General features: G+C 45.9%; 1 protein-coding gene across 6 annotated transcripts in view; it reads left to right on the top strand.

The window, feature by feature from the left end:
• CLIP1 (CAP-Gly domain containing linker protein 1) overlaps positions 1-15,782 on the top strand; it is a 113,959-nt gene that overhangs the window by 25,468 nt on the left and 72,709 nt on the right. For all 6 annotated transcript variants that reach the window (XR_005776153.1, XM_040416162.1, XM_040416160.1 and 3 more), the window contains exons 3-7: positions 1-431; positions 8,443-8,567; positions 11,791-12,016; positions 12,201-12,398; positions 14,224-14,327. The exon at positions 1-431 is cut by the window's left edge and continues 111 nt beyond it. Coding sequence is in view for 5 of the 6 variants with exons in the window: in XM_040416162.1 (XP_040272096.1) it covers positions 1-431; positions 8,443-8,567; positions 11,791-12,016; positions 12,201-12,398; positions 14,224-14,327 (1,084 nt within the window). In the remaining variant the exon portion in view is untranslated. The remainder of the gene's footprint in view (positions 432-8,442; positions 8,568-11,790; positions 12,017-12,200; positions 12,399-14,223; positions 14,328-15,782) is intronic.

The following is a 15,782-nucleotide window of genomic DNA, read 5'->3' as shown; positions in this document are numbered from 1 at the left end:
AGCCTGGGTTCATTCAGTTTCTTGGAGAGACTCAGTTTGCTCCAGGACAATGGGCAGGGATTGTTTTGGATGAAACAATTGGAAAAAACGATGGATCGGTTGCTGGTGTCCGATATTTCCAATGTGAAGCCTTAAGGGGAATTTTTACTAGACCTTCAAAGTTGTCAAGGAAACCATTGGAAGATGAAACCAATGGTACCCAAACTGAGTCAAGAGCTACCTCACCAACCTCCATGTCTTCTACAAATGTGTCTCCTGTGCCAGCCTCTCTGGCAACTCCTCTAAAAAGTACTTCATCCTCTACTAAGGAGTTTATTACCCCTGCACAATTAAGTAACCTCACCCGAACCACAAGTGAATCTATATCAAATCTGTCTGAAGCTGGGTCGGTCAAAAAAGAACGAGAGCTCAAGCTGGGCGATAGAGTTTTGGTAAGTATTTTTTCTTATTTAATTGCCGTACTTTGGCAGTTTTTAAATGCATAAGAAAGTAGATTTTCTTTGCTCACAAATTCCCTTAATGTTCTTTGTTTTGGTGTTGTATGCTTTGCTACTTGTACTAATGTTTACGGATCTTGGTTTTCCTGTCCTCGTGACATGCATTGCACCACATTTTTCTGTTTGGATTTATATTTATACTTAGTAGTTGCCAGATATTTGCTGTACACTGAGTCATTTGGAACAGTTAATAAAACTTTATTGTTGATTAGAAAAAATTATAAACAAATGAATAAAATAAAGTGGCATATACACAGGATATACCACAAATGTTTGTAGATGCAAGTCCTAACTGTGCAACCTCAGTTCCCATTGGCAAAACTGCTGCCATGTCCAGGTGGGAAATGGAGAGGTGGCAGTGCATGTGCGAGGCTTTTTCCATTAGCTTCCATTAGTTGCAGAAACAGCTGAGCACTGATAGTCACCTGCTGCATTTTGTTCTACACATAGATGCAGTTTCCACCTCTGGGACCCACACTTACCAGACATTTATGTTATATGGATATACTATATAAATGTCTGAGTTGGAAATACCCCTTTACAAAAGGAGAGGTCTCTGAAGTTTAAGCTCTTTTTTGCATTATACTTAAATGTGACCTGCACCTTTCTCATCTTATCTATAAATATTGAGACCCCATCCCCTTTTTTTCAGTTTTTGCAATCTAGTTACTACAGATGCATCTCAATAAATTAGAATATCATTAAAAAGTTAATTTATTTCAGTAATTTCATTCAACGTGTGAAACATATATTATATTGATTCATTACACACAGTGTATTTCAAGTGTTTATTTCTTTTAAAGTTGATTATGGCTTAGCGCTAATGAAAACCCAAAAGTCAGTATCACAAGAAATATTGTGAAAAAGTTCAATATTGTAGACTTATTTTGTCTCACTCTAATCAGCTGATCAGCATAAAACACTTGCAAAGGTTTCCTAAGCCTTTAAATGGTCCCTCAGTCTGGTTCAGTAGACTACACAATCATGGGACAGACTACTGGCTTAACAGTTGTCCAGAAGACAGTCGTTGTCACCCTCCACAAGATGGTTAAGCCACAAAGAAGTTGACTGTTCAGAGTGCTGTATCCAAGCATATTAATGGAAAGCTAGTGTAAGTAAAGAGTGTGGCGGCAAAAGGTGCACAAACTACAGTGTTAACCGCAGCCTTGAAAGAATTGTCAAGGAAAGGCCATTCAAGAATTTGGGGGGGATTCACAAGGAGTGGACTGTGGCTGGAGTCAGTGCTTCAAGAGCCACCACACACAGACGTTTCCAGGACATGGGCTACAACTGCCGCACTCCTTGTGTTAAACCACTCATGACCCAGAGACAAGGTAAGAAGTGTCTTACCTGGGCTAAGGAGAAAAAGGACTGGATTGTTGCTCAGTGCTCCAAAGTCCTATTTTCAGATGAAAGTACATTTTGCATTGCATTTGGAAATAAAGGTCCCAGAGTCTGGACAAAGAGTGGAGAGGCACACAATCCAAGTTGCTTGAGGTACAGTGTGAGGGTTTTTTCAAGTGCAAAGTCAGCACAGCCGTCTACCAGGAATTTTCAGAGCATTCATACTGCCCTCTGGAGAAACGTTTTATGGAGATGCTGATTTCATTTTCCAGCAGGAATTGGCACCTGTCCACACTGTCAAAAGTACCAATACAGTGCTCCCTCAGGATACAATATTTTCAACATGCAGTGGTCTTTTCTGACCCATCGTAAGTTGAAACTAGACTCAACATACTATGTCTCAGACTCGGATCCAACCAATCAAGGCCACTTCTCTGGTAAAATAGTGGTATAATTGCTAGTTAGCAGCTATTCCTGACTGTTATATGTAAGGACTTGTTTTATCTGTCTTAGTTAGCTGCTTATTTTTCTTAAATCTTCACTTTCTCTCATTTTGGTTGACATTTAGGGGCTTGGAACCGATTACTCAACTTACAATTGTTTCAACATACAATGCTTGTCCTGGAACCAATTAATATTGTAACTTGAGGGACCACTGTACCTAGTTTAATAATGATGGTATCGCTGTGCTTGACTGGTCAGCAAACTCGCCTTGCCTAAACCCCATAGAGACACCAGATCCAACAATGCAGATAAGGCCTCATGCACACGACCGTTGTGTGCATCCGTGGCCGTTGTTCCGTTTTCCGTGATTTTCTGCGGACCCATTGACTTTCAATGGGTCCGTTGGAAACTCGGAGAATGCACCGTTGTTCATCCGCGGCCGTGATCCGTGTTTCCTGTCCGTCAAAAAAATGTGACCTGTCCTATTTTTTTGACGGACAACAATTCACGGACCCATTCAAGTCAATGGGTCCGTGAAAAAACACGGATGCACCCAAGATTAACATCCGTGATCCGTGGCCATTGGCAACTTTCACACAGATGGATCGCAGATCCGTCTGCATAAAAGCTTTTTCAGATATGAGTTTTCACTTCGTGAAAACTCATATCCGACAGTATATTCTAACACAGAGGCGTTCCCATAGTGATGGGGACGCTTCAAGTTAGAATATACTGAGAACTGTGTACATGACTGCTGCCTGGCAGCACCCGATCTTTTACAGGGGGCTGTGATCCGCACAATTAACCCCTCAGGTGCTGCACCTAAAGGGTTAATTGTGCGTACCATAGCCCCCTGTAAGAGATCAGGTGCTGCCAGGCAGGAGGGGGCAGACCCCCTCCCTCCCCAATATTATATTCATTGGTGGCCAGTGCGGCCTCCCCTCTCCCCCCCCCTCCCAGTTAAAATCACGTTTCGAATCCCCCATCATTGGTGGTCAGTGCGGCCTCACATCTCTTTCCCCCCCCCCCCCCCAGTTAAAATCACATTCCGAATCCCCCATCATTGGTGGCCAGTGCGGCGTAACCTCCCCCCCCCCCCCCCCCTAGTTAAATCACATTCCCCCATCATTGGTGGCAGTGGAGAGTTCCGATCGGAGTCCCAGTTTAATCGCTGGGGCTCCGATTGGTAACCATGGCAACCAGGACGCTACTGCAGTTCTGGTTGCCATGGTTACTTAGCAATTTATTTTATAAGCATTATACTTACCTGCGAGCTGCGATGTCTGTGACCGGCCGGGCGCTCCTCCTACTGGTAAGTGACAGGTCTGTGCTATAAGCAATGCGCCGCACAGACCTTTCACTTACCAGTAGGAGGAGCGCCCAGCCGGTCAGACATCTCAGCTCGCAGGTAAGTATAATGCTTCTAAAAATTGCTAAGTAACCATGGCAACCAGGACTGCAGTAGCGTCCTGGTTGCCATGGTTACCGATCGGATTCCCAGCGATTAAACTGGAACTCCGATCGGAACTCTCCACTGCCACCAATGATGGGGGAACGTGATTTTAACTAGGGGGGGGGGGGGGGGGAAGAGATGTGAGGCCGCACTGGCCACCAATGATGGGGGATTCGGAACATGATTTTAACAAGGGGGGGGGGGAGATATGAGGCCGCACTGGCCACCAATGATGGGGGATTCGGAACGTGATTTTAACAAGGGGGGGGGGGGAGATGTGAGGCCGCACTGGCCACCAATGATGGGGGATTCAGAACGTGATTTTAACTAGGGGGGGGGGGGGGGAGGAGAGGGGAGGCCGCACTGGCCACCAATGAATATAATATTGGGGAGGGAGGGGGTCTGCCCCCTCCTGCCTGGCAGCGCCTGATCTCTTACAGGGGGCTATGATACGCACAATTAACCCTTTAGGTGCGGCACCTCAGGGGTTAATTGTGCGGATCACAGCCCCCTGTAAAAGATCGGGTGCTGCCAGGCAGCAGGGGGCAGTCATGTACACAGTTCGTGGGATATTCTAACTTGAAGCGTCCCCATCACTATGGGAACGCCTCTGTGTTAGAATATACTGTCGGATATGCGTTTCACGATGTAACTCAAATCCGATGGTATATTCTAACATAGAGGCGTTACCATGGTATATTGCATGTAAGTCAGGACGGATCCGTTTGGCTCCGCACGGCCAGGCGGACACCAAAACAACTTTTTTTTCATGTCCGTGGATCTTCCAAAAATCAAGGAAGACCCACGGACGAAAAAACAGTCACGGATCACGGACCAACGGAACCCCGTTTTGCGGACCGTGAAAAAATACTGTCGTGTGCATGAGGCCTAAGATAAAGGCTGCTATCAAAGCAATCTGGGCTTCTATAACACCTCAGCAGTGCCACAGGCTGATCAGCTCCATGCCACGCTGCATTGATGCACTAATATTACTGAAATAAATAAACTTTTTTTTATGATATTCTAATGCACCAGTAAATAGATTTTTTTATTTTTTTTTGTAATTCATTTACCTGTGCTTGAACATATGTATCTAGTATTTCTCAATACACTGGACATCCCTTTTAACCTAGATTTGTTATCTGCTGTTTGTGTACATTCTATGTTATAGATCACTTTTTTGGCTGAACAGTAAACAGAAAGCATATGTGCCTTTAAATTTCCAACTGCAAAAAATGTGAAAGAGATTGGCCTTTTACAACAACGTATTCCCTATCCACAGGATAGTTGATAAGTGTCTGATCAGCGGGAGTCCGTCTGCTGGGGTCCCTGACAGTCACTAGAACATGGGCCCCCGTTCCACTGATTGAATGGAGCGGTGGACATGCATATTTGCTGCAGTTCCATTCAACTCTAAGGGACTACAGGAGGTAAGTGAGCACTTGTACTTGACTATCCTTCACAGTCCCGTAGAGTTGAATGGAGCTGCAGCACCTATGCGTGTTCGCCATTCCATCCAAGCATGGGAACATGGGCCCCCTGTTTTACTGATCGACAGGACCCCTAGCGGTTGAACCCCACCGATCAGACACTTATTTCACTATCCTGTGGAAAGGGGCCAAGTAGTTGTAATGGGATAACCCCTTGTCTCCTGGCGTCAAATCAAACCATCTCTTAAATGAAATCTGTCCACAGCGATCTGTCCGGATCCCCACCCATCACCAGAAGAGCCTGTCAGCACTTCCCCCACTTCCCCCTCTATTGCACACTTGTTAAGATCACAGTCTGCTGAAGATGGGAACCTGAATATCTCAGACTGTATAGCAGTTAGATATATGAGCCATGATGGCTTTGTTTTAAAGCTAAGAATCTAATCGGGTAATACCTGATCTCACTTCCGACTAGGGCTATTTGTGACCAGCAAAGAGATCCTGGTCTTGTTTTAAAGCTTTGATTCTTATGAAGTAGATCTAAATTAACATCCTGTTGTATAAGTGTCAGTACAGGTCTATTGAGGCCTAACACTTTGTGTTCTAAATGCACAGGAGGGTTATAGTCAGTGACAGTCAACCACCAGTGAGCATATACTAATTGACTAGCCAAATAACAATGATAGAAATGAAGACTTGCTAGCCCACCCTTGTCAACCGGCAGGCAAAGGGTTTCCTACTTTATTCTAGGAGTAGAACCTGAGCACACAACTTTGAATATATGTTTGTAGAGACCCTAAAGAAACTGTTGTGGGATCCAAGTAGGAAAGTTATGAAAAAGATAAGAAAATTTAGGCAGCAGTTTCATTTTGAGCAAATTAATTTTGTACCTACCTAAAGTGAGAGGGGGAGACCTCCATTGCATCAGTATAATAGACATCTAAAAGCCAACTTACTTGGACTCCAAGATACAGTCTGATCACCCCAAGAAAGCGAAATGGGGATTGTAATATCCGGTGCCTTCACATCAACAGTTAGGAGATGGGTTTTATCACAGCTAACCTTGACACCAGAGAACAACCCGAACAGATCTCAGTTAGGGATGCTTGCCGGTCCTGAAGAAGAAGAGTATCATGTCCATACAAGGCTATATGTTCTTCATGGCTTTCCAACTTAAAACCTACAATGTTCTAGGTCATCCTGATCTGTATGGCTAGGGTATCTATGTCTGTAGCAAACAGGGCAGGGAAACATCTGGCTAAAACCAAAGCGAGCCATCGCTGCCCATAAATTTCTCCATTCCTCAGAATCAAAGACTTTGGCTGGGTCCAAAAAAAGTAAGTGTGTGTACCACAATTATCATGAGTGAGTGACAGATTGGTGTAAAGTCTATTTCAATAGCCATACTCTCTCGGCATAAAGCCAATTGGTCAGCATGTATACTATTTGGGAGAACTCTAGATAGAAGAGTTGCCAGGATTTTTATAATGCTGTTATAATGATATGGTCCTGTAGGATCCACAGTCCGTCTGCTTTTTCCCAGGTTTAGGTATTAGCACGGTCAGGGCTTCACACGTGTCCTCAGTTAAAACTCAAAGCTGAGATTCTTAGCTGTATGTTTTAGCTGTTATAACAAGCAGGTGTCTAATACCTCTTTGACTAATTAAAATTACCTGCAAATAATGGAGCTGTACACTGGCATTGGCTTCCTGCTGGTAATACCAGTTAGGCCGGTGGTTTACCTGCCAAGTAGCAACCCTAGCCACGTCACACTTCTGCTTGAGTTGTCCGGTTTTTGCAGTTCAGCTCCACTTAAGTGAGTAGTGCCTGAGCTAGAATAGCGTATACAATCAATGCAATACAACAGGGTTGCCCAACCTGCGGCCCTCCAGCTGTTGCAAAACTAAAACTTCCATCATCCCTGGACAGCCTACAGCTATCAGGGCATGCTGGCAGCTGTAGTTTTGCAAAAGCTGGATGGCCTCTGATTGAGCATCCCTGCAATACAATATACAATGGGGCAGGAATGCTCAACTTGCGGCCCTCTAGATGTTGCAAAACTACAACGTCACAGATTTTCACTTTTGACTCTGCACTTGAATTCCTTGACCATCTTTTTATCCACATATAATCCATGTTTGCAACTTTATTTTTCTACCCTAAAAGGATTCTGATTTCTGAAATCCACTTCTGGTGTAATCATGGGCTCAGTGCATCCAAGAGAGAAGATTGCCTTTGCAGCTAGGCAAAATGATTGATTATAAACTGTAAGCCAGCAATAGGAGAAAAAGAGAGTAAAGTTACTGTTACACATATGGAGGCAAATGAGCCTCAGTAAGAGATGAGCTTGGAGATCTGCTTTAACCCCTTCAGGACTAGGGTTTTGTGTGGTATCAAGTATCGCAATACTTTTTTATGGTATCGTTTTGGTATCGTGACAACCCTAGTCACTTATATAACAGACATACCACTAACCAAGGTTGGGGGGGGTTGATTTAGACAGCGTGAAACATCCATTTTTTTTGCAGGGCAACTTAATTGGTTTCCAAGGTCTGGTTTTTAGCTTCTCAAGCATGTAAAGTAATATACATATTCTGCTGAGCTGAGTGACCTGGACGATCAGACGTGGAACTGCTGGCTAAAACAACAATATGTATATGCAATGGCTATTTTGATGTAACTATAATTTTGCATAAACTTGTTTTCTTGAATTTTTTTCTGCTGATTTTAAAGGGACATTCCCGTTACAAAAATTATCACCTATCCATGGGATAGGGGATAACAAAGTGATTGGTGGGGGTCTGACTGCTGCCCTGACACTCGATTGATTCTCTATGGGACTGACAGATAGTTGAGTACAGCGCCCAGGTGTACCATAGAGAATGAATGGCGTGACAGGGAACAGGCAGTCACACCTCCTTCTATCACTTATCCCATATCTAGTTATAGGGGATAACTTGTAGTAACCAGAATTCTCCTTTAACTGAAGTGAAGTATACAGATATGTCCTTCATGCCTTTCCCCTTTTCTTGACATATATCCTTTCCTCTTGGCTTGAGATAACCCATGATAGATGGCGCAAGGTAACTTCTACGTTACTCGCAGACATTTTCTTTTTTTGAAGCTGGTCATCTTGTGCCACGCATCTCAAGATATCCTGAGCCAAATGGAAGGGTAAAGGACACATGTCGAAAAAAAGATAAGGAAGGACGCATCTGTAGTTTAGCATTTATGTAAATATGTCTAGTTACCAGTTTTTACATTTACCTTTCAGGTAAGTGGTTCAAAAGCTGGAGTTATACGGTTCCTGGGGGAGACAGATTTTGCCAAAGGAGAATGGTGTGGAGTTGAGCTAGATGAACCTCTAGGAAAAAATGATGGAGCAGTGGCTGGTACGAGGTAAGTTTAAAGGGGTGTCAGGTTTCATGATATTTCATCAATTTCAATTCAATTTCAGATCAGTGGGAATGTGACTCCCGGCACCCTCACCGATCAGCTGTTTGAAGGGGCTGTGGCACTCGTGCGAGGATTGAGTCCTTCAGTGTTTACCTGCACGCTGTCTACATTTACATCTACAGCTTTCTCTCCTATTCAAGTGAATGGGAGAAGAAGCTGCCATTACATCAGGGCCGATCCTAGGGTCACAGGCGCCTGGGTGCAGAAATATTTCTGGCGCCCCCACATGGGCGTGGTTATCTTACTAACTCCTCCCCTTTACAATGTTTCTATGGCAACAACTTCAGCCCCCAACTTCAGCCCCACCAATTTGCTTTGACAATAACTTAGTCAACGGCTTTGACAAGTCAAAATAAATGTCATGTGCCAGTAGCCAGAGCCCCCCCATATCATGTGCCAGTAGCCAGAGCCCCCCATATCATGTGCCAGTAGCCCCCCTTATCATGTGCCAGTAGCCCCCCTTATCATGTGCCAGTAGACCCCCTTATCATGTGCCAGTAGCCCCCCTTATCATGTGCCAGTAGCCCCCCTTATCATGTGCCAGTAGCCCCCCTTATCATGTGCCAGTAGCCCCCCATATCATGTGCCAGTAGCCAGAGCCCCCCCCCCTTATCATGTGCCAGTAGCCAGAGCCCCCCCCCCCCTTATCATGTGCCAGTAGCCAGAGCCCCCCCCTATATCATGTGCCAGTAGCCAGATCCCCCCCATTATCATGTGCCAGTAGCCAGAGTGCCCCCATATCATGTGCCAGTAGCCAGAGTGCCCCCATATCATGTGCCAGTAGCCAGAGTGCCCCCATATCATGTGCCAGTAGCCAGAGTGCCCCCATATCATGTGCCAGTAGCCAGAGTGCCCCCATATCATGTGCCAGTAGCCAGAGTGCCCCCATATCATGTGCCAGTAGCCAGAGTGCCCCCATATCATGTGCCAGTAGCCAGAGTGCCCCCCATATCATGTGCCAGTAGCCCCCCATATCATGTGCCAGTAGCCCCCCATATCATGTGCCAGTAGCCCCCCATATCATGTGCCAGTAGCCCCCCATATCATGTGCCAGTAGCCCCCCATATCATGTGCCAGTAGCCCCCCATATCATGTGCCAGTAGCCCCCCATATCATGTGCCAGTAGCCCCCCATATCATGTGCCAGCCCAGTAGTCCCCCCTTATCATGTGCCAGCCCAGCCCAGTAGTCCCCCCTTATGTGCCAGCCCAGTAGTCCCCCCTTATCATGTGCCAGCCCAGCCCAGTAGTCCCCCCTTATGTGCCAGCCCAGTAGCCCCCCTTATGTGCCAGCCCAGTAGCCCCCCTTATGTGCCAGCCCAGTAGCCCCCCTTATGTGCCAGCCCAGTAGCCCCCCCTATGTGCCAGCCCAGTAGCCCCCCTTATGTGCCAGCCCAGTAGCCCCCCTTATGTGCCAGCCCAGTAGCCCCCCTTATGTGCCAGCCCAGTAGCCCCCCTTATGTGCCAGCCCAGTAGCCCCCCTTATGTGCCAGCCCAGTAGCCCCCCTTATGTGCCAGCCCAGTAGCCCCCCTTATGTGCCAGCCCAGTAGCCCCCCTTATCTGCCAGCCCAGTAGCCCCCCTTATGTGCCAGCCCAGTAGCCCCCCTTATCATGTGCCAGCCCAGTATTGTACCTATATAAAAAAATAAAAAAAAATAATACACTTATACTTACCTCCAGCAATGCGATGCGATGCAGGCCGCCTCTTCCGTCTGTGTCCCTCGCTATACGGCTCAGGCGACGCGATGACGTCATCGCGCCGCCTGCACCGGCCTCTGATAGGCTGCCAGCACTAAGCCGGCAGCCTATCAGAGGAACAGGAGGGGACACACCTCTCCCTCCTCTGCCGCAGCACAGGCATCTGTATTGCCGTCCTGAGGACGGCAATACAGATGACTATGGAGATGAGCGCTTCCGCAATGGAGGCGCTCATCTCCTGCTCTGCCCTGCCGCCGGCCGCCCCCACTTGTCACCAGGGCCGCGGCCTTGCGGCACTCAGGCTTGCCGGCCCACCGGGAAATTTCCCGCTATCCCGGCAGGCCAGTCCGGCCCTGCGCTCGGCGCCTTTCGGGTGACAGCGCTGGGGTGCGGGGCACCCACTGCACCCCGTGTAGGATCGGCCCTGCATTACATCTGCACCGGTGAAGAGGACACAGCAGTGTTTGAGTTAAACATAGCTAGCTGTGCTATGCTGTTTACGTAGCTTCTATTCATTTCTATGGGAGTTAGACAGTGAAGCGCAGCGGGCACAGATGTTTTTCGCAGCCCGGCCAGAGCTTGCTCAGGTTACTCCCATGTTGGCCGTTAAAGCCTGAGATAGGAATACCATGTTAAACCCTATTGGTGCATTTAAACCCTATGGAGAAGGGGTCCTTTCTTAGGACCTTCTCTCTACAGGTCACATAGCATCCGCAGAACACATTCCCAAAGAAGCCAGTCACCGAAAACAGATCCAAGAATATACAATCAGAAAATAAAAACAGATTAGATAAAAAAAGAATGTTGGGTTTTAATTGGGAAAAGCATAGGTGATACATCAGATAAGGAGACTTGATACTTTGTTCTAGTGTCTCTAATTATGTCTGGAGTAATTTAAAGGGAAGCGGTCGCCAGTTTTATAGCGTCATAAGTAAGGTCAACATAAGCTAGTGACAGATCCCCTAAGCCAAAGTCTATATTATTTTCTTTAATTGACCCAGCTATTTTGCTAAAATCTTGTATGGAACAGCTCCAGTGCATGCTGAGTCCTGATATTCATGTGCTTATGGCTTTCCCCACCACCTGCTGCTGATTTCAGTGATGATCCATATATTGCTGCAGCCAATCACCGACCTCAGTTTTTTTTGTATTATTATTTTACCAGGCCGCCCCATCACTTTAGTAAAATAAGAAACAAAACAACTTGGACAGACCCTTTGAAGTGGTTTTATATGGGACCTCTAAAGTGTTACAAATGGCCAGGAAATAAATATCTGGTCACGTGCACATCAGGATCCTGATCAGTCTTACAAATGCCATCAGTTGGCATACATTTTGACGGATCCGGCAGGCAGTTTCGGCGACGGAACTGCTTGCAGGATTACTCTGTGTGAAAGTAGCCTTACAGTGCCAATACCTGCCTGTGACAAGGAAAGCAGACAATGTTACATGTTCTCTGTTTTATTCAGGTATTTTCAGTGTCAGCCAAAGTATGGCTTGTTTGCCCCTGTACATAAAGTTACACGGATTGGATTTCCTTCAACTACCCCAGCTAAAGCTAAAGCCACCGTAAGAAAGGTACCTGCGACGCCTACAACGCCAGCATCTCTAAAACGCAGTCCAAGTGCATCTTCTATAAGCTCTATGAGCTCAATTTCATCATCTGTGAGCAACAAACCAAGTCGCACTGGGCTGGTAAGTAAACACTAGCTAACATGTTCCTTTAAAATATCCCATAAAATTTTGTATAATTTATCCAGTTATCCAAATAAATTTTATTGCAGTCTGTGTGCAAAATTTCTTGTTGGTGCAAATTTTTTCCATAACTTTTACTTTGGGTAAATTTTCTCTGATAACAAATACTTGTTATAATATACAGTTAACAGAAACCTCCTCAAGATATGCAAGAAAAATATCTGGAACCACAGCTCTCCAGGAGGCTCTGAAAGAGAAGCAGCAGCATATAGAGCAGCTTCTGGCTGAAAGGGACATGGAGAGGGCTGAAGTTGCAAAAGCTACAAGTCATGTCGGAGAAGTGGAACAAGAGTTAGCTGTCACACGAGATGGACATGACCAGGTATGACAATCTATAGGTCCTTCATACATTTACAATTGAGACAACTTAACGGGGTATTCCAGTCTTAAAGGGGTATTCCAGAGATAGTAGTACCCATTGTGTGTGGAAGCCAGATGTGGCAGGAATTTAAAAAAAATGCCCAAACTGGCTGGTCAGTGTGGTTTCTGTAATTTCCATAGCAGTGAATGTGGGAAGGGGTATGTAGATGATGTGCTATATGGTTTCTGTAACTCCCATTCAATTCTATTTGAGTTAAAGGGGTTATCCAGGGATTGATGATGATGACCTGTCTATCACATCTGCGGCGGGTCTAAGCCCTGACACCCCACTAATCAGCTGTTTTAGGGAGCTGCCGCGCTCACAGGAGCTCTGCTGTACATTGTATAGTGGCTGTGCTTGGTATTGCAGCTCAGCCCCATTTACTTGAATGGGGCCTGCAACTAGGCCATGTGACCTACCGTATTTTTCACCCTATAAGATGCACCGGCCCATAAGACACACCTAGGTTTTTGAGGAGGAAAATAAGAAAAAAAAAATTGAACCAAAAGGTGTGCTTTTGGTGGGTTTTGAACTAATGTTGGTCTGTGGGTGACACTGTTATGGGGGATCTCTGGATGGCACGGTTATGGGGATCTGTGGATGACACTGTTATGGGGGGGGAAAATCTGTGGATGACACATATATGGCATCTTATGCTATGTGTCATCCACAGATTCCCCCCCCCCCCCATAATGGTGTCCCTGCGGTGTGAATGACCCCCAATACAGGGGGTGGGGGTCACATCTGGTTTTATAATGACAGTGGGGCCCGTGCAGTGACTGCAGTCTACTACACGGACCCCGCTCACTGTATATAATCTTATCTATAAGAGTTCAGGGTAATCAGCGCCTGTATACCGTACTTACAAGCGCTCGTAGCAGAGAGGAGGGAGGACGGGCGCTGGCAGCGAGTCACTACGTCATGCGCCCACGCCGCCTGCTTCATTCATAAAGTGGGCGGCGCCGGCGCGTGACGTAGTGACTCACGCTGCCAGCACCCGTCCTCCCGGCCTGCCTCCTCTCTGCTACGAGCGCTTGTAAGTACGGTATACAGGCGCTGATTACCCTGAACTTTTATATATTAACAATGCCTACAATTATAGATAAGATTATATACAGTGAGCGGGGCCCGTGTAGTAGAATACAGTCACTGCACGGGCCCCGCTGTCATTATAAAAGCAGATGCAGGCCCCCTGCCCCTCCTCCCTCTCAGCTGATACACCCGCCACGCGGTATCGCGGCGCGGCATATCATTGAAAATTCGGAAAAATGCAGCATTCGCCCCATAAGACGCACTGCTATTCCCCCCCACACTTTTGGGGGGGAAAAAGTGCTTCTTATAGGGCGAAAAATACAGTATGTACAGTAAAGTCACTGGCCTAAGAAGATGCCACGGTGCTCATGGAGAGCCAGTCTCTTCTAACATCGGATCGGTGGGGGTACCAGGTGTTGGACCCCCGCTGATCTGATATTGACGCACTATGCAGAGGATAGTCATTATAACTTCCTGGATAACCCCTTTAGGTGAAGCAGGGTAGAACAGCCAACTCAGCTTTTTCCGTAACCCAGGTCACCTCTGGCTGCAACTTGCGAGTGATATTCCCATCTCAGCCATGGATAAAGATAAGTAATCTATAAGTGAGTCTTGGAAAACCCTTTTAATGTTTTTGTTTGGTAACCACTGTGAAATGATGTATTTTTATCCCTCCACGTTGGATTTTGAAGAAAGTTCTGAGCTTTTTTTTTTTAAGCCATGATAATGCATGTACTTTTTTTTTTTTTAACAGTATGTGATGGAAATGGAGTCTAAAATGGATCAGTTACGTGCTATGGTAGAAGCTGCCGACAGAGAAAAAGTAGAACTGTTAAACCAGCTTGAAGAAGAAAAGAGGTATTAAAGTGCATTATTTTGCGCTCAATGTTTGCAAAATTTTAAGTACTGTATTTTTTAGACTATAAGACAGTTTTTCCCCCCAAAAGTGAGGGAAAAGTGGCAGTGTGTCTTATAGTCCGAATGCTAGTGATCACTTCTGTTATGTAAGCTGTCATCAGCATGTGGGGGGAGCGGTAAGGGCAATGCTGCACTGGTTCTACTCGCCTTCCCTGGTCTTCTTCCAGGCCCCGCTCTGCACTCTGTCTTGACTGCGTACAGCACTATGACCTTGACTCTGTGACTTCAGGTTACAGCGCAGTGCGGGCCGGAAGACAGAGTGGATTTGCAGAGAGACGTCCGGAGCAGGAGAAGTAAGTTTTTTGTGGAACCGAGCAGCTGGCCCCTAATAGAACAGTGCTATCCTTGTCCATAATACGGACAATAATAAGACAAGTCCTATTTTTTGGGCGGAAATATGGACATACGGAAATGGCATGCACACAGAGTAACTTTTTATTTAAATTTACATATTTTTTTTTTTAGCGGGCCCATTGAAATAAATGGTTCTGCATAAGGTCCGCAAAAAAAAAACTTAACTGACGTGGAAAGAAAATATGTTCGTGGGCATGAGACCTAAGAAATAGTATACCAAGCCCTAATCTACATAGCATACACGAGGCATTAGTATACTCACAACACCAAGGTTGCCTCTACGAGTGGGTACCTACTCTAAATTGGTGCAGAGCCACACCAGCAGGCGGCACGACCCAGCAGTCCAACAGCCCCCTTCTGTCAGATTAAGCCCCCATGGCACTGGGCAGCACCGCACCATGTGAACAGATTTTAAAAGCTCACCTTTCCATGTGGTTTCAGGAACTACAAACTGAGACCTAGTAGTTTATTAACCCTTCTGCAGTCTCCTGCTAATTAAATGCAACTGGGGCGAATAGTAGTAGTGCTGATACCATAGGAAAAAGAAAGACTATGATAAAATTCCAAAAAAAGAGAGAGAAAAAAGCATGGATTGCACATCCCTACACTGCTTATTTTTTTTAATATTTTTTTAATGCTTAATGGGTGTCTGAGCTGAGGCTGAACGGAGGGGGTCTGAGCTGTCCACCATCCTATTAATACAAACACAATCCATCCAAATCTTACAGGAGGACAAGTTACTTCACAATACTGAGATAAGAGCTGCCTCATTATCCTCTCTGCTCTGCTTGTCAGGGATTATGATCCTTAGCTGAATCTCTGTAGGAGTTAATGAGGAGACCTAAAGTACAGAGAGGATGTGGTGATATGGCTGATGAGCAGCAGCACTTGTAAGCAGTCTTCGTTTCCACAGCCCCACATTACCACAGTCTGTCCTGTCCGTCCTCTCTATACTTCGTCTCTCCTTATAATCTCCGTTCCAACAGAGATTCAGCTGAAGATCTTATCAGCTGCATTCAGGCCCATAATCCCTGACCAGTA

This window comes from Bufo bufo, chromosome 2 (assembly GCF_905171765.1).
Source record: "Bufo bufo chromosome 2, aBufBuf1.1, whole genome shotgun sequence".
NCBI lineage: Eukaryota > Metazoa > Chordata > Amphibia > Anura > Bufonidae > Bufo > Bufo bufo.
The sequence above is the reverse complement of the archived record's forward strand: the minus strand, read 5'-3'. Positions and strand labels throughout refer to the sequence as shown.